The following is a 20,206-nucleotide window of genomic DNA, read 5'->3' as shown; positions in this document are numbered from 1 at the left end:
ATTGCATTTGCAGAGCCATGCAGATTAAACATTCAAATTAGGACGAAAAAGTACTGTTGTTTCAGAGGCAGAAAAAGCAACAACGAAGAGACCCACCACAGGTAAGGTGAGCGTGAGGCACCAACACAGGGAGAAGCCATGGATGACAAAGACCAGAGGACCAGCTCCCCCAACATTCCCACCTGCTTCCCTCGTCCTGGGAGGAACTTGGTGCTCGCCTTTATTGCAAGATATGGCATGGAGGGACTGAAAATATCTCCCTCATCTTGGTTTTTAAAACATATATAAAATGCATTGTCATTTACAGTGCCAATAGCTTAAACTCGCGTAAATGCAAGACCTAGCGCATTGCAAATGCTTGTTTATAGTGCTATTCATAGCATACGGTCACTCAGTTCTATGATCCTCATGGTACACGTTCATTGCAGCAGGGACATTAGCCCTCTGTGCTACTCTACAATAAAACAAAACTGTGCTTTTAAACCAAAAATTATTTTTAAATACAGCGCCACACACCAGTGTCAATGCCAGGTGCGGCTGCAACTGTTGCACCGCACTAAAACCAGTCCTGCTCCCAGCAAAGGGGCAGGACAAGCATTTCCAGAAATAGGGTGAGAGCTAACCTTATACCCATCATTTGAGGAAAAAAATCTATGTGAGGGGTTGGGCGTGATACTTCCCCCTAATTCAGCAAGCAAACCAGGTTAACAAATTTCTTTTAGGTGATTTAAGAGAGAGTACACTTCTCCCTTGAATTAAAAAAAAAACAACTTTTGTGATCTAATTTGCCAAAACGCTGCGGACCCTTATGGGCATTCATGAAATGTTCCAGTACTTTCATGGTGCACCAGTGAAGACTGCGCCTTTCTAGGAGTAGATCTCGTTTTTTTAAAATGTCTTAAGTCAGAAATTACTTCTACTATACCAAGATCATCTTTTTTTATGGGTGTGCCCCTTATGCCAAGGAGTACATTCAATATGACAGTGCCAGAAATGTACCATGGATGCTTCAAACACAGCCATGGGTCAGAAATTTGCCATTGACACCTCCTATAAAATGAGTACAGGAAATCTTATGATAAGAGTTACCTCAAATATGAGTGCCAACATTTTGCTATGGATCCACCCCGTATGCTAAGAATCACGTGCATCATGTCAGGACCTTTGGCCAGGTGTGGTGGCTTGTGTTCTGTGTCCCTGCTACTGGGTATGACCGGGCGAGCAGCTTTCTTATTTAGACATCTCGAGTCCCCACAGCCAATGATGACCACTCATCAGTTTTGCAAAAGCATTTGCAAAGGCACCAGTGGCAGGCACTTTTGTGAAATAGTACTATTTAGGACTCACCTACATCTGTCTTTTGAAAACCTCAATTTGCCAATTTATATGAATACGCAATTGCAGTTCAGAAGAGTATGCTTGTTTGGAAGCTCCATTTAGCCATTGACTGTTGGAATATTTTATAGTTTCCATTGTCTGTATAGACTGTCTTGAAAGCTTGACTTTTCATTGAAGGTTACATGGGGCTTTAAATAGACCCATGCGGTAACCCTTCTATTGTTCTGTAACCACATTACTGCCTCTGGACATCTTGTAAGAGAACTCCTGAAAATAAGAAATTCCATTACATGATGGCAGTTGAGTATTGCATGCACCCATTGTGGCCATTTTGTAATGGAGTTTTAAAGAACCTTCATCACAGATGGCTGTGGTGCATGCACAAACAAACAATCTGTGCCTTGCTACCTGCCTCTTTCCTACTGGAAACCAATCTAAGGGGGCATCTCCGAACTGCTCATAAATGTGTGAAGGAACTCTGTTTTTGAGGTATAGTTATTTTCCCCCTTACTATTGTCATCACCCAAAATGTAAACCCACGATAAGAATTTTACGGAGAGCCCTTGCCACGTGCATCCAACATACCTCTAATAACCTGTATTTTGGGCCTATCAGGTGTTGCATCAACACGGTCTGTCTTTGGCCTCTGGTAGTCATCCCGAGCAAGCTGTAGTTTTCACAGAATGTAACTAATTTAACTAATCATGATACATGCAAATGATTGTCATCAGGGATTTTTACTTCCTAAGCTGCACCAGTGATTTTTTATAAGGGAATTATTATTCTGCCCTCTAAATAACCAGTTAGTGCTCTTGACTTCAAATGCTTCCCTAAAGCTAGGCCCTCTGGTTAGGTCATATGTTATTGTGCACTTACTCCCTTCATGGAAAAAGAAGCCAGTAGACTCTGCTCAAAGCTTCTATTGAGCAAAGTGGTTCCTGCCCTTCACTTCTCTTGTTATTGCAGCTTCAGGTCATGTCAGTGGTATCCTCTGGGGACTGACTGCTTTGAAGGGAAGGGACCTCACAGACCTGGAAGAGCTTTTTCCTTAAAGTGCCTGCTAGAGGTGGCACTTTGCTATGATGCTGCAGGGGCCAACATAGAATGTCTACGGTCAGGGGTGTGACACAGGCCCCTGAAATCCTCGCACCACAGTGGATGGGAGGCACACACTTCAGGGCACCTGCATTCATCATACTATTTATGGATGTCTGTGAGATAAGGGAATCTCAAGGGTCACTCATCAATTCTGCAGGAGACATCCCTTTGTGCTATGCCACTAGCATTGGGAGGGGCTGAGAGAGAGAGAAAGAGAGGGGAAGGGAGAATCCTTAGACAAGCTTAGGGGCATATTACCAAGCAATAGCGATAATTATCGCTATTGCTTGGTTAGAGACAAAAATGTACCGCAGCTCTGCGGCGATTTTTACCGCAAATAAACCTTGGTATTACCAAGGTTTAACGCATATGCGGTAAAAATCGCCGCAAAGCATGAATATCGCTGAAAAGTCAGCGATATTCATGCATTAGCGAGCTAATGCTCTTAGCCATGTTATCCACCTCCCATTGGATAAGATGGCTAAGAACTGCGCAGGGCAGGTGTTAGCTTTTGGAGATATTCCCGCTTAGCGCGAATATCTCCAAAAGTTGGTAATAGGAGATAGCGATGTTAGCGACTGTTTTCAGTCTCTAACATCTTGGCACGCCCACTTTGCATCTCATTAGTGATAAATATCACTGACATGCAAAGTGGGGCCCAAGATGGTCGCTATCTCCTACTAGCTGTCGCTAACTGGTGTTAGCGGCAGCTAGGTAATAGGGAGATAATTTTATCTCCGCTTTCTTGGCTTTTAAAGCCAAAAAAGCGGAGATAAACCCCCTTGATAATATGCCCCTTAGTTCTTTCTTTGGGAAGCTGGTGAGCAAAGCATTGTGGACTCTCAAGACAGACAGCTGCTTAAGAAACAATACAAGACTAGAAATCTATCTACTGAAAGAATTCTCTCAACCCTGGGACTGGGGAGTAGAGATTTCTGTTATGCCTTGAATCTCTGGATCTGAAAGGCTTCTGTGAGGCCGATTAAGCAGGCCTCTTCTAGACCCACAAGGAGGAGACGATCCAGGTTACTGAAGAAGCCTGCTTACTTTAGAGCTTTTTTCTATAACAAGGACCATGTAGACTCCTTAGAAGAAAAAGGAAGCTGTGTCCATCTGGCAGACAATCAGCTGGCCATACGAATGCACAATGTTCTTCACCCTGCCCATGTGAGGAAATTCAGGGACCAATTGAAGCTGGGAAGTCTGCTGTGGACCAGTAGAAAAGGCAGCCCCTTTAATGTGATACCTCCATTGCTGTCTGAAGTACCAGACTGTGCATTCAGACATTTATCTATTAGCTACGTTTTAAGCAAAGACCTATGATGCAAGTTAGTGGATCTGTTTTTGAAGGAGAGCTTTTTATAGCTTTTTTTGCAGCTTTGGCTTTGTTTCAGTATCCAAATTGAATGCATTAGTGCTCTCTAGTGGCTATTTTTGAGAATTACAATGAGCTAATTACTCACTCTTCTGAATAGTTTCTTAAATCCAATACTGTTGTAAGGGTTGAGCCTGCCGGAGCATTCGCTGAAGCCCTTGTTTTTGAAAAAAAATGAGCTTGGATCCCACCCATTGCTTGCCATTTGTTGGCACCAGAGCCACTCTTCTTTGCAGCCTCATTAATCATTTATGTGGTGCATGGACCCAGCACGGTTTGATTCAAGTTAAGTAGTGCCCGCCCGAGATTGAGGTACTATTTATTGCCTCTCCTACTCTCACTGCCCACTGCCCCCTCCATAGCACTTTCTTTCTTTTTCCGGTAGGTATATAGGGCCTCTTTTATGAGGCTGTGCGTCACTTTTCCGCTGCCGGTGCGTCACTTTTTGTGACGCACCAGTGGCGTAAAAAATGCGCCTTGTTGCACCATATTTACAAAGTGACGCATCTAGGTAGATGCGTCACTTTGTAAACCCCTGCGCCACATTATACCTGCGCCAGGTATAATGAATGCAAGGGGGGTGTATTGACGCAAGGAAGGGTCGTAGATGTGACGCAGTGAAATCCATGAGATTTCACTACGACACTTTTAGGACGCCGTTGCGTCAAAATCTTGCGCCTGCCTCACAGCAGACGTAAGACTGACACAGGCCCTTTCACATGGGGCTTGCCCCATGTGAAGGGACGCATTGCTGGAGTTGCGTCACTTTTGTGACACACTCCAGCAATGCGTCACTTTTGCCCTTACAGATACGTCAGAAATACTGACGTATCTGTAACTCCTTGCGAGATGATGTGTCATACTGTAAATATGACGCATCAGGAATGTCGCAAGGAGTGCGCACTGAGAAGTGACGCATCGCTGCTTTCACGCCGCGATGCGTCATTTCTCATAAATGAGGCAAATTGTTTTTATTGCACCAGAGTAATGGTAGGCCAGTGGAATTCCTTGGTCAGATCATTTTATATTGCCCTTTTCCTGGCCATGGTCCCCTCCGAAAAGTCAAAGGAGAACGGGCCTTCATCTAAGAATCATGCCTGGAATAAGGTGGAAATAGATATCACTATTTAAGGTACACTAGTTGCCACCGAACTTACACTAACTGGGGACATAATTGTAGATGACGTCAGAGTGAATAACTGGCTTGCGCAGGGCGCTTCTATACCTGCCCCTGGAGTCAGTGGTAGAAACCTTTGATACAAACCATTTGCCCCCTGGTTTACGAGTAAACAAGCAGAAGAAAGAAAGCACTGTAAAAAGTTGGAATGTATATGAAGAAAACAACATAATGAAACCAGCAAAAGCCGGAACAAAGCATCTCTAAGCACCTATCACATTAATCTGAAACTTGTACATCTCACTTTTTACTCTAACGTGACTGGGAAAGCAAAATATAACGCAACATATTTTTTTTAAATTGCGTGTGATTGTATGGACCCTAAAGGCACTGCACCCCCCTTGAAGCAAGTGTCTCTTTATGTACCCAACTGAGCAAATAAATTAAAGATAACATTAAAAATAATCAGGACAACCTTGCAGAAATACAAGATAATGAGCCCTTGAGTGATGTAAGTCATTTAATGGTCAAATCTCAGGATAAACTGTGGCAGTTTATCCCTCCAACGGTCGAAGCCTTGGAAAGTTCCTTTGCCAAAAGTAAACCTGGCTCCCCCAAGGATCCTTTTCCCTCCCAGGTTATGCGTCTTACAGGGATAGCCTATGCCCTACCAACCAGGATCTCTTTACTACCTCCCTGTATTCCAGAATAGTATCCTCTTCTTGGAAAAGGGCAAACCATATTCCTCTATTTAAAAAAATCAAATGCAGACCATAAAATGTTTTCTAATTTTAGACACATCTCTTTGCTCCCTGGGGTCTCCAAGATTATTTTAAAAGTTGTTAACATCCAGGTAACATTATTCTAGAAACTCTTTGGATTTAGGACCCTTCAGAACACTGAGACAGCACTCTTGGAAAAACAAAGACTTCATCAAATTCATGCTGGAAGCTGGCCACAATGCTAGATGAATGTTGTTAGAACTCTCAGCGGCATTTGACATGAATTTGCATGCGATTTTGCTACACAAACTCGTCCACATTGGGATGGAGGGGAAGGCTCTAGCTGACTGGGTTCCTGTAGTTCAGGGCCGAACTGGCCGTAGCGGGCACCGGGCACCGGGCAATCCCCTGGTGCGCCGCACAGACGGAGGCTGGTTTTGGGCCCCTGGGCCGTTTTTAGTTTCAGGGCCGTTTTTGCAGCAGAGCTGCAAAATCGGCCTTGTAACAAAATCGGCCGAAAACCGGCCCCGGCAAAGAGCTCGGCTGCACCTACAAGAGCCCCCCTCCCCACCCCCCTTCCCCCCTAGTGGGGCGGGGGAGCCGGCAGAGCACTTTGCCAGGGCCGGTTTTGGTTCCCAGTCCGGCCCTGCTTTAGTTCATACCCACCTTCTGCTGACCTATAACAACGAGCCGGAGGCCAAAGTTGCGGCCTGGATTTGAGCTGTGATGGAATAGCTTACATCTAACTTCTTCCAATGCCACCCTGAAGAAGCCTAAGGTCCTACTGTTTGGTATCGACCCCCTTCCCTGATGGTCAGGGGCCTGGCAAACAAGCTTTACTGCACCCTCCACCTGCTCAGGTGGCAGGAACCTAGGGGTATTTTTCGACACACAGTTATCCCTTAAACCCCAGACTTCAGCAGTGGTTAAAACCACATGCTCGATTCTAAGGATTCCAAATAAATTCCTCAGATTCCTGCCATGGGAAGCACAGACAACAGTGGTACAGGCACTGCTCCGATTTAGGCTGGACTATATCAATATTTAGTCCCAGAATACCTTATCCAGAGGCCGCAAAAGGTACAAAACATGGCGCCCGTATCCTAATTAGTCTTCCCAAACACTCCACGTTCTCCTACTATGTTGACCCGTTGCATCGGCTTCCAGTGAAGAAAAGGGTGATTTCTAAAGCCTTGATGGTGGCACATTCATCTTTCTAGAAGACAGGCCCCAAATACCTGCATGACAGGATGACCCTATACCGCCCCAAAAGATCCATGCGTTCACAGACTGTTGACCATCCCATTCACCAAACGAAAGAAGTGGGGCAGTCCCGCCTGTTCGGTTCTGGCAGCTAAACATTGGAATCAGCTCCCCCTTCCCCTCAGATATATATCGGATACAAAGTTGTTCGGCAGACAATTGAAATCCCATCTGCTCAAGGGATTCAGTGGTTGTGATCCTCCTAATGGCTACTTACCTCAGCACTGGGACACTCTCCCAGTAGCCGAGCACCCTACAAATCTGTGATCCAAGCCCCAAACAAAAGAGTAAGACTTAAAAGGCAGAAGCAAACTGCATCGGTTCGAGTTTGCTTGCTTCACTCGTGCAGTGCATTTCAGTGTGCCACGAGGCACCGTCACACTTTCAAAGTCCGCCTGCGGTCACTGCAAAAGAAACTGTCAAATTTCGGGGACAGTGCTCATGATGCAGGAATGCTTTGAAGTGGTTTCACCCAAAACTCAGCAATTCTTACTAACATGGCTCCATGAAAGTCCCCGTATTGTTTCTAAGTTGGCAACGTTTAGTGTGAACAGTGAAAGCGTCTGCACAGTATCATGATATTTATAGTAGAACACTGGTCCAGCTCGGGACCCCCAATCTTGCTTTGCTCATTTAGTGTATCTCACAAATGTTGAAGGACCACGAAGTTAAGGGAGAGTATGCGATTTTGCAGCCTATGCAGATGAACCCTACATGGAATTGGATTGTATTTTAGTGTGCACTTATACTGAAAGTTAAACATTGCTTTAAAACGCAGCTGTCTACGAAGAACAAACCTGTTTTTCCGGTTTTGTAGCAGAACTGGAATCAAGGACTTGTACTTCATTCACAGCATCCATAGTTTGTTTTTCAGTGTAAGAAGACCTCTCGCTGTATGCTGCTACATTAACAAATGCATCATAGAAGAGCTGCTGAAGATAGATTTCCATATAGTACCTGAAAAACAGAGTACAGGCAATTACACTTTCACAGTTTTAAAACAGCATTCGCACTCGAAGTGCTTGCTTGGGTCATGTTCAAGGACAACGTGTAAAAATTAGGTCGGCATATGGAATGTCTGTTAATTCACGTTTTGGAGTAAGAGTAAAGAATTGTAGAAATTGGTGGCCTGCAAGCTAAAATCTATGTGTGGTAATAGCACATTATGGAAAGAAAATATCTGTAAATATCTTCATGGCTATAAGAAATAGGGTTATTAGTCATGCAGGGTGTCAGGCTGCATAAGTAGTAGGGCCACATTTGTATCATTACTCCGATCCAAGAACCCAGCGTAGCACTGTACTCCCTCAGATGAGCGAACAGAGGAATCTAAGGCCTAGGTAGTGTGGGCTTGTAATCTCCATCTTCTGCCATGCAATTGCAAAACTCAATAAATGAATGTCGTCCAATCAGTACTTTTTCTTTGAAAATGGAAAAGTACATGTATTGCACTCATACTACTAAATACTATACATGAATTTACAAATATTGACATCAGGCAGATTGGAATGACTTTGGTCACCTCTTACACCACCTTTGACCCCTTTGTTTATCATGACCCCCACAATCACAATACATCCCCGTATACCAGATGCAACATTACAAAATGAGGTGTTGTTTTATATGAGGCAGGCCTACTGGACTAGCTTTTGCCACAGGCTCAGCACAGACACAATTCATGCCTTTTGTATTTTGAAGGGGTCACCGCATTAGAATATATGACAGGCCTATTGGATTCGTCAAGAGGTCAACCCCCTGGGGGCGTGGCTTAGCGCCCGGGACGGATGGTGGTACCGGGGTAGAGCTCCGTCCACACCGGAGATTTTCTGCGGTTCCAGCCCTCGCCGACAAACATGCTGCACAGCAGATGGCATCGGAGCTCTTCGAGCTTAATTTAAGCTACTTGCCATCTCCAGGCTCCCTCGACTTCGCCCTGCAGATCCCGTTTTGTTCCGGTCGCGGCTCTGCTTTAGTCGCGACCGCCATTTTGGGCATTTCTGACGGCGCTCGTCTGAGGAGTGAGTCTATAACGCGTGCAGCCTCCTGATACCGGCGTATTCTTAAAAATGCCACATTCCTTCAGGAAATAAGGACAAACCCACACAGGCTCCACAGGTGACTCTATTTTCTTTTTGAAATCATTTTTGTTTTTTTTTTTTAATGCTGCCTGGATTATTGTCTCCTCCTCAACTTTGGCAGCCATCTTAGATATTACACCACGTCAGCCTGTTTAATGCTTCCAGTGCATTGCTCATTCTCCTCATTCTCATTGTGCTGGTTTACCAATTTTTTCTGGCTTCTCTTTGGATCCCATCCTGGCTCCTCCTCCTATTGACTTTGCTGGTCTTTATTAATAACTGCTAGTAATTTCAATTCTGGCTGTGGCTCACTGGTGACCCTTTCTCCCTCTGTTTTTATGGCGGAGTGCTCTGGCAAAACCCCCAAACGTAATTATATTAAAAACTCGAAGCTTTTCACTGCGTTGGCTCATTTAGAAGCTTCCGCAGACCCCTCCATTTGTGAATCGTCTTTAACCATGGATGCTCCTCCTCAGTCAGGATCGAAAGTTACTTCCAAGAGGCTGAAAAAGGACCCACCCTCTCCCCCAAAGCCTACATCAGCCATTTCAATAGAGCTTCTCCTTCAGGAAATAAGAGCACTACGTCCCTTTATGGAGGAGACAAATTCCAAGCTGCAAACATTAACTGATAATTGGTCCCTAATGGATACCAGGGTCTCCACGGTGGAAAAGACTGTCTCATCTCTCCAGGAAGCCGCCACCAAGGTGGTCCACATGGATACGCAGATCTCGTCACTCCAGAGGCAGGTGGAGGACCTTGAAAACAGGAATAGACGCAATAACCTACGTCTCTACGGCCTGAAGGAAGGTTGTGAGGTGAATGATCCCATTGCCTTCTTTAAATCCTTCTTACCCAAGCTTTTGCATCTCCCCGAGGACACCTCTCTTAATATTCAACGAGTACATAGGCTTGGTCGAGCTCCCTCTAATATCTCTCCTGCAATGAAGCCTAGAGGTGTAATAATGTACTTTCTTGAATATACAGATTTGCTGAAGGTTCTCCTAGCGGCTAAAGCTATGCCTCATCTCACTTGGTCAGGTTCCACCCTATTTTTTGCCCAGGATTACGCCAAAGATACTGCCTCACGTCGTAAAGCATTTCTTGACATGAGAGCAGATCTACGTTCTATTGGAGCTAGATATGGTCTTTTTCACCCTTGCTTATTCAAAGTCACTCATAATAACAAGACTATGACTTTTGAGGATCCTCTTCGACTCCGAAGTTTTCTGAATTCCTGTGGGTCTGCTGGCATGGAGTTTTCCGGCCCCTCCTCTCCATTTCCACCTTGACTCTCGTTATCACTATTTTCTGATTACTTTGATACTCATGGGGTCTTATTTATGAAGGACTTGCGCCATCGGTGCGTCACTTTTAACATGGGAAAAAGTGACGCACCGGTGGCGCAAGCCTTTCATAAATGAGGCCCATGGTTCCTAGTTTTATCTATGCTGTTGTGTTTTTAACTCCACAGGTTCCTCAGTTGTTTGCATAATTCTCTTGCTCATCACCTGCACTGGTTTATTACCTGTTCTTAATCTGTTTAATCTTGTTTTTTGCCTGAAATTATGCCGTTTGCTTGTTTCTAACCTCATTGTTTTCCTTTTTTTGCAGATCATTGTTCTGTGTTCCGTCATATTTCTCCGGTTGGACGTCTTGTGGCCCCGTATACCTGCCCTCCGTTGGTTGGCCTTTCCTCCCTCCTCTCATCTCCATCTTTTCTCCTCTGTGTCCTGCCCTTTGACCGTACTCATTCCCCAACACCCTCTGTAAGTACCTCCCTGCATTTCCCTTTTCCATTGTTGACATGCTCCCTATTGTTTCGCATGTTCTCGTCTTGATTTTTTCTTTGTTTCTATTAAATATTTTGGTGTCGCTCTTTCTTAGGTTGCTACTGGTCTTCTCTTTGACTTCCTTATCTCACTCTCTCACTGTTTATCAACTGCTTCTCTCTTTTTCCGCCTTTTTTCTGCAATTCTCTTCCACATCATCTTTTCTCTCCTCTTTCTTAAATATACACTTCTTCTCCTGTAATTTTTTACTATTTCCTGCCTCCTTTCTTATCTCTTCACTTCATAATGCCTTCTCTTCTTCTTGGCTCACCCATGACTTCCCTTCTTTATTCCAATACCTTTCCTCTTTACTGCCTTTCTGTACTGAGTTTTTTCTATTTTTTATTTCCATGGCAATTTTGCTCTCTATGTTTTTATACTCAATTTTCATACTCTTCCTATTTTCCTTCTTTCCCTGCTCTACAATTTCATCAATCCACTTTATACTCATTTACAAGGCTTCGTTGCACTTCTTTATCTTTCTCATATTCTCTTTTTTTATCTTTAATTGATGTCTGTACGAATTGTTTCTTGGAATGTTAAAGGCTTAAATTCTCCTATTAAGAGGCAAAGAATTCTTTCCCATTTAGCCAAGCTTAATGTAGATATAGCCTTCTTACAAGAAACCCACTTATCTGACCTTGAAGCTGTTAAACTAAAAAGGGATTGGGTGGGAACTGTTTTTTCCGCCCCCGGTGATGGTAAGAGAAATGGTGTCTCCTTGTTAGTACACAAGTCTTTTTCCCATTCTGTTTTGGCATCTGAATTTGACCCCGAAGGCAGATGGTTATTTGTCAAACTCTCTTCGAAAGGCACTCCATTTTCCCTTCTCAATGTTTATGCTCCCACTGGTGGAGATTCTGCCTTTTGGTCTTCCTTTTCCACTCGTATCACTGAATGCATTGCTGACAATTTTATTCTAGCAGGTGATTGCAATTTACCCCTGATCCCTTTTTGGACAGACATTCCAAATCATTTTTTGTCCCTAACAAGTCTCACAAACCTTTCTCACATGCTATCTCCCAGCATAAACTTATTGACGCTTGGAGATTATGCAACCCCACTTCCAAAGAATGCACCTTCTACTCTCCAGCTCATCAATCTCAATCACGCATCGATTATGTTTTTCTCTCTCACCATCGGTCCCAATCCCTTACCCGAGCTGATATTGGCCCCATCTTGCTGTCTGATCACGCCCCGGTTACGATTAACATTGACATCTTACCTAAATCGTCTGGCCCGAAGATATGGCGTTTTAATAACTCCCTCCTTCTTGACCCCAAGTTTACCTCCTTCTTCATTGATTTTTCACTTGAATTTTTTAACATTAATGATACACCCTCTTTGGCAAAACATACTATTTGGGATGCATATAAGGCCGCAGCGAGGGATTTCATTATCAGCCATGTAACTGCAAAACGAAAGTCCGCCCGCAAGTACACCAGCGATCTCTTACTCCAGATTAAAAATTTAGAACATGCATTTTATACCTCTCACTCCCAGGAGAGTTTGACTGCCCTTGTTAATGCCAAGATGAAGTTTAACAAACAATCCACAGAGGATGCTTCTTTGTATTTATTAAAGTCCAGTTCGAAATTCTATGGTGGGAAAAACAAGGCGGGAAAGATTCTTGCTAATTATTTGAAGGTTAAGCAAAACAAACTGAATATTGAAGCTGTATTAGATGTTAATTCTGTCCTTAAGCATAAAGACGCTGATATTTTGGGGGAATTTTCTCGCTTCTACTCCACACTTTACTCCTCTGAAACCCACCCTTCTGTTGATTCCCTTAATACCTTTTTTGCTACCATCCAACCGCCCTCAAACTTCCCTGTTGACTTATCTGATCTTGAGACTCTCATCTCTCCTCATGAATTACACACTGCACTTCATTCCCTCAAGAAAGATAAAGCTCCAGGTCCAGACGTTTTTACAGTCGAATTTTATTTACATTTCGAGAATCTACTATTACCCAAGCTGCATTCCCTCCTTGATTCTTTCACAGCTGCTGGTGCCTCCTCGGGAACCTTTTCCGATGCCCACATATGCATCATAACCAAGAAGGGAAAAGATAACCAACATTCCAAAAATTATAGGCCAATTTCATTGGTTAACATTGATTATAAAATTTACGCCAAATCCCTTGCCATTAGATTAGATCCCTTCCTCCCAGAGCTCTTTGGCCCCGAACAATCCGGCTTTGTCAAAGGTCGCTACATCACCGATAATACCAGATTAGTATTCAATATCCTCTCCAAATCGCCACGCATAACTGATCCCCTGGCGGCCATTGCTTTAGATGCCGAGAAGGCTTTCGATAGAGTTGAATGGACTTTCCTTTTCTCTGCTTTAAAATGGTTTGGATTCGGCCCCCATTTCATTTCTCTCATCTCTTTCCTTTACTCTAATCCTAGAGCAGCAGTTTGTGCTAATGGTCTGATTTCTCCCTTTTTTGATTTGCGCAGAGGGGTTCGTCAAGGTTGCCCCCTTTCCCCTTTCCTCTTCAACCTAGCCTTAGAACCTTTCCTTTCCAGACTCCGCCAAAACCCAAATATTCATGGTTTTCTCACCACCCACGCAAATGTAAAACTTGCCGCTTATGCGGACGACATTCTCCTTTTTATATCCAGACCTTTGCTTTCCATCCCTGCATTCCTCGATGAAGTTCACACTTACTCTCAACTTTCGGGGTATAAGTTGAGCAATGATAAATGCAAAATTCTTCTTCTTACCAAATTCACTTTCAAACCTGACTTTGATGCTTCCCATTTCACTTGGAGCCCAGCCCATATTAAGTATCTCGGTCTGCATATTACCCCTTCCCTCTCTGACACTATTTCACTTTGTCTCACTAAATGCACTCAAAAATTATCTGACCTTACCTCCAGATGGCACCCCCTCTACCTCTCATGGTGGGGACATCTTGATACTATCAAAATGATGCTATCCCCAATAGTCCTTTATATCATTTCCAACATTCCTATCCCAATCCCTGCCAAATTCTTCAAGAAAATTAACACCATTCTTTCCTCTTTTCTGTGGTCCGGGAAGAAATCACAAATGTCCTTATTCAGGTTACGTCTTCCCAAATCAGAAGGTGGGGTAAATTTTCCAAATTTCCCTGATTATCACAAAGCTTTCCTTCTGAAACAAGCTTCCCTTTGGTTGAAGGATCCTACCACTCCTTCCCCGATCTGGGTTGAACTTGAACGCCTCTTTTTATCGCCTTTCTCTTTTGCTGAATATTTGTCCTTCTCTCGTAAACCCCATAACCTTTCAACCCCTATACACAAATATACTAAGAAACTGCTGCTATCCACCTCCCCAGCCCCTCCTTCCTCAATTCCAGAACTCCTCAATACTACTATCTGGCACAATAATACTGTCCTTATTAATCAGAAGCCTTTTTATTGGAAGACTTGGTCGGAGCGGTGTTTGATTTGGGTTTCCCAACTTTTCCTTGGTTCTGATTTTAGATCTTTTTCGGATTTAAGTCGGACTTTCTCTCTCCCTCCCTCTTTTGGTCGTAAATTTCTAATCCTCAAAAATGCGGTTACATCTGCCTACGATTCCCTCTCCTGCCCTACTAGTTCCACTAGCTCACCGATTCCGACCTTGCCACTCCACTCCCTTTTACTTGCAGATCCTACAGCATCTTCCATTTACCAATACTTGCATAGAACCCCTTCCCCCGCCTGAAATCTACAGTGGAGGAGCAATGGGAATCTGATTTTGCCCTCTCATGGCCTGTTTCTCTCTGGGACAAAATCTGGTCTAAACTTCACAAATGCTCTAGATCTGCCTCCCTCACGCAAACATTATTCTTTATATATAATCGGCTCCTGTTCACACCATCTACGCTGCATAAAAGATTCCCTTTGACCCCAGATGCCTGCTGGTCCTGCTCCGCACCTCAGACCACGTTATTTCACATGCTTTTCTCTTGCCCCCCCACACACGCTTTCTGGATCCAGGTCTGGAATCAAATCAATACCATCTTCCACACTAAGACTCCTTTTGCCTATGAAAACATTTTCTTGGGTAGCCTGTCTTCCATTTGGGATAATGTTGAGTCAAATACTCGCATTATCGACTTGTTATTAGCTGTTGGTTTCCAACAGATTACAGTCAATTGGAAGAACTCTAGTAACATCACGTTTAAGGCTTGGTGGTACAATGTTTGTCACAACCATAGACTTGACACAGCTTTTGTTCACCCGCTATCTCTCGCCCCGAAGAGACATGACTTATGGCTTCCAGTAACTTTATATCTAGATGTCTATGCAAAACGCTCCTTTCACCTACCCCCTCTTCAACAAGAGGTTTCTAAACCCCCTTAAATGCCTTCTCATTCCTTTACCTTCTTGACAATCATTTTTTCTTTTTACCATCCCCAGCATGAACATTACCCATCATTGTGTTATTTATCTGATAGCCTTGTAATTCTCATACTTGCCTTTTCATTGTTATGACTCAATCCTACAATTGTACTTTGCTTTATTTACTCTTGACAACATGTTTTTATTTTTTTCTATGTATTGACACCTCCTTATATCCTAATAAAATTATTTTGAACTGAAAAAAGAGGTCAACCCCCTATATAAAATAATACCTCCATATTACGAATTTACCATTAAACCCATTGACATTCAAAGGCATTCATTATTAATAACAAAACACTACAGAGGTCAACAACAATCATTGTGAATAAAATATTGTGAATAAAGCATCAATCTCATGTGCCGAAGTCCTTCTTATATCACTTCAGGCCACATAAAATGCAGCTTATTAACAACCTATAGTTGTCCTTGCACTCTTGAGCTGAAGTGCAAAAGCTCCAACTCGTGAGTGTTTTGAATAATGATGGGAACTTCTCCTGGGTCATTGGGGGACCAAAAGGCCTGGAATCTGATTCTTATCTGAGCCACCAAAATATGACAGTTCAGACTGACCCATATGATATATATGTATGTTATTAAGATGCATATCGAAACTTTCTATGCATGTTTCACTCCATTTTGACACCTTGCAGGACTGTGTATGCCTAAGTGAAGTGAAACTGTACCTTATCCATACACCCACTTACATACCCAGTCACAAACCCATATAGACATTTATGCAGCTCTGAGCCACTCATAGAACCACTCATACACCCACTCATTTACCCATTGAACCACTCACATAGCCGTTGAGTTACAGATACACCCACTCACGCATACACACACACTCAGCCACCTATACAGCCATTCACATAGCCACACCCACCCTTACAGCCATTCACACACCGCTTCACTCACCAAAACAGCCCCTCACACAGTCACTCACTCACCCATATAGCTTCTCACACATCCACTTATTTACTCATACAGCCACTCACATACCTACTCAAATAACAATACAGCCACATAGACACCCACTTCCACACCGATAAAGACAGACACACAGATGACATATGTTAAAGTCAATATCATTCATTAGTATTCCAAAAAGAATAATATTTTAACTTATGCAGTTGCTTAGTATATATGTGTAGGTCTCAGAAACACTATCAAAACACACTCACTGGATGATGCCATAAGTTATGTAATTTGAGATGAAATGGGGGATGTCATCAGTGATATCACTGACCATGTCATGAGTAGTATAACATGTGCGGTTATAAGAGAAATTGTGTCGCTTAATGGCTAGGACCGCTGACTTAGCAAACACAACGAGAAGATGGACAGAGGACTGAAACATTTCAGACACTCACCCCCATTCACAGATCTGGGTTGAATTTATCATTGTTTTTTATCTCACTTCTCTACCCTTAGTTCAGACCCAGCTATAGGCAAATCAGTCTTGACCCTGTACCTCATGGGAACAGTCCAGCTGGAACAGCCAAGCCAGGTCTACCTTGGACCGGAAACAAGCATCCTGGGAACCAAGTTTGAGTCTGGCGGGAGGCTTAAACATCCTGTGAATTTTGTTTATATCGGGATGCAGATCCTCTGAGGATCCGACCGTACCCATGCTGAAATGTGATTGGCTCCCAGCACTTCAGCCTGGATGTGTTGGCATCCATCTTGGGGCTTGGTTTCATCCGAGTCTCCCTAAAAACTTTAAAAAAAGAGAGATGAGGCAGGGCAGGAGTACCCTGACCTACTAGGCCTCTTGGGGACCCCACCTGGGGCAAAAAAACACTTTTGTTTTTATTTTCCAAAAGGAGTCATGCTGGATTCAGGGCTCCCACTGAAAAAAAAGTCTCCTGTGCTTCTCTAACATTTAGACCCTGGATGGGCCAGGTCCTGGAGGCGCTCAATATTTTAAAAAGGAGCGGGGCACAGAGGGTCCCTTCCTGAGGTTGTTTTAAGTCCTGGTGGCCAATATCACCTTGGGGCTTTTCTTAGTGTTACGGGGTACACGCCCCCCTCCAAGCCTCAGAGACTGCCACCTACCCGGCAGGGGCAGTTTAACTGTAATGAAATCAGGTAACTTGTGGCCCCCAGGCCCTGGGAACCACAACTACCCCAAGGCAAGCAATATAGTAATGTGGGAGCTTGGGGACCTCCCCTGGGGACCACCACCTCCCCGGGGCTAAAATGCCATTTTAAAAGTGGAGAGTGCCAAGCGGTCCCACTCCCAGGCCATATACCACAAGGGGACCACCACCTTCCCAAGGCCAGCCCATGTTCACAGAAGGATGGGGGCTGGCTGGCCCCCATCCTGGAGGCAATAATGGCTCTGGGCAACACCACCCCCCACGGCTGGCTTCTGTTATGTCCCAGGATTCCCATCCCTGAAACATAGCTGTTTGCTGTGGCTTGATGGGAGTTTTGACAGCTCCAGCCAACTCTCCTCTTCCAGCAAGCGAGAGCTAACAAAATGCTCTTGCTTGCTGGATGCAAAGATGTTGTCTGTTTTGATGCCCGCTAACAGCAGGCATGGAAAGAAACAAAATGATGGTTCCTGCACGGAGGGAGTTGCCTTTCTTTAGCTCCCTCCGTGCAGCAGCAATACTGGCTCCTTGCAGGGAGCATGGGGGCCTTGAGGTCAGAAAAGAGCAGCGGGAGGTAGAATACAGGTGAGAAACAAGCAGAAAGAGGCAGAAGAAAGATCAATACGAGCAGAAAGAGGCAAAATAAAGGTGAGAGATAAGCGGAAAGAGGCAAAATAATGGTGAGCGACGAGCAGAAAGGGCCAAAAGTAAGTAAGACCAAGTATAAAAAGGCTGAATAAAAGTCAGAAAATAGCAGAAGAAAATAGAGGTCTGAAATGCACAGTAAGAGACAGAGAAAAGGTCAGAAATGAGCAGAAAGAGGCAAAAAATAGGTCAGCAATGAGCAGAAGGAGGCAAGATAAAGGTGAGAAACAAGTAGAAAGAGGCAGAATGAAGATCAACAATGAGCAGAAACAAGCATGATAAAAGTTAGAAACGTGTAAAAAGTGGAAGAATAAAGGTCAGAAGGTACCATAAAGAGACATAATAAAGGTCAGCAACAAGCAGAAAACAGAGTTTAGAAAAGAGCAGAAAGAGGCAAAATTAAGGTCAGCGCCAAGCAGCAGAAATGAGCAGAAAGATGCAGAATAAAGTGAGAAACAAGCAGAAATAGGCAAAGTAAAGCTCAGCAGTGAACAGAAAGAGGAAAAATAAAGGCAGATCAAGGTCTGATAAAGATCTGATAAAGGTGAGAAATGAAAAGCACAAGGCAAAGTAAAGGACCAGGGTGGCACAGGTTGTGCCCCCCCACCCGCATTAGTTTCCTTCCCCTTCCTTTTTCACGGAAGGTGCAGTGGACAGACAGCTTGTAATATGCTCATCAGTGCTGCAGAGGCAGTACCAGCATATTGCTGCCCCTGTTATCTTTGATTGAGGCAGAGCCGGCAGTCTTGTGGTGGTCCAACCGCCACACTCATAATACTGTGGGCCAACCCACAGTGTGGTGGCGGCTGGACAATCACCATGAGTCCGCCTTACTCGTAATCAGGCCCATTTGCCCACAAACCGCTGAAGCCAGTGTGCTAAACGTTTGACCACCAGGAATTCACTATTGGAGGCAGTGTAACACTGAATTCATATATTTAAAAAATGCCATAACCGTATATCACTCAGCAACTCGACTCATTGCCTTCCACCACTCTTTTCTCTCACATGTCCGCTACAGGCCCTTGTATCATTCCAAAGTTGTAGTCACACTTCTGGGCCCGTTATGCTCTTTTCATACTGGCCAGAAGTTGTTTTTAAAAAAATTTTTACAAAGTTTTATATAGCGCAAACTTGACCCAGCATTATCAGTGGACTTTACCTAGCACCAGTTGCGTTACATTTTTTTATTTTTATTTTTTCATTATCATTCAGTTTATAGCATAATCAAAACAAATACAAACACATAAAGACATCAGGCTGTTAGCTAACATGCTACAAATATAATAGAACACCATGAGAGCAAGCTGTTATGGCATATACAAGCCCAATAGAGAATGAGTGAGGAATGAATCTACAAATTAGTCTAAACTTTCTAAGTGATCAATCATAGGCTGCCAAATTTTGATCCGCAGTTGTTTTTTTTTCAATGATTTAATACGAAATAGATTATATTCTGAATAGAACACATTATAAAACTTTGCCCGCCACATCTCATATGAAGGCGCATCGGGTTTCAACCACATAGAGGCAATGCAGAATCGGGCAACTGACATAGCCATAAAAAAATATCGATTTTCATAATACAATGGCAAGATATCCATATCTTTACATAATTCAAGCATCATCATCTCTCTAGATATCAACACATTACAATTTTAAATATTTGATAGAAATTGTGCAATAGATACAAAAAAAGGGTTCAATACGCTTCAAAAAATATGTGCACAATATCCGCCATATCGGTTTGACACCTATAGCATTTCCCATTATGGATATTGCTCCACTTCATCATCTTGGCCGGTGTGTGATATAGATTAAATAAAGTTTTGTAATGTTGAGAGCGTAAATTGGCAGTCAAAATGATTTTAGCAGCGATATTGATTGATTCTTGAACAAGCAGGTCAGGAATGCCAAGTCTAGTACTCCATTTCCCCTCTTGTACATCAATATCGTTGCGATGCGTGCTCAGCAAACTATTATATAAAATCCCAATCTTGGTGGGTTTATTCAAGACTTCAAGAAAGTTGTTAATGCCTATAGGTAGAATACTTTGATGTTTAGAAATAAAGTCCCGTAGCTGTAGATATTTTAAAAAATCATTCTGGGGAACCGCATATTTTTCTATTAAATCTTCAAATGAAACCATAGTGCCAGCATCATACATACTCCCTAAATGAACAATGCCTTTATCGGCCCATGTCCTCATCTTATTATGCCAAAATATAGAGGGGAATAATTCTGTTGAAACACAAGGGGT

General features: G+C 43.4%; 1 protein-coding gene across 1 annotated transcript in view; it reads right to left on the bottom strand.

Moving 5' to 3' along the window:
- LOC147724585 (fibrocystin-L-like) overlaps positions 1-20,206 on the bottom strand; it is a 505,554-nt gene that overhangs the window by 407,594 nt on the left and 77,754 nt on the right. The window contains exon 16 of the mRNA XM_086918064.1: positions 7,711-7,870. Within this exon, the coding sequence (XP_086774190.1) occupies positions 7,711-7,870 (160 nt within the window). The remainder of the gene's footprint in view (positions 1-7,710; positions 7,871-20,206) is intronic.

Source organism: Lissotriton vulgaris, chromosome 4_1, assembly GCF_964263255.1.
Source record: "Lissotriton vulgaris chromosome 4_1, aLisVul1.2, whole genome shotgun sequence".
In the NCBI taxonomy this organism is placed as follows: Eukaryota; Metazoa; Chordata; class Amphibia; order Caudata; family Salamandridae; genus Lissotriton; species Lissotriton vulgaris.
Note: the sequence above shows the minus strand (reverse complement) of the source record. Positions and strands in the feature narration are given on the sequence as shown.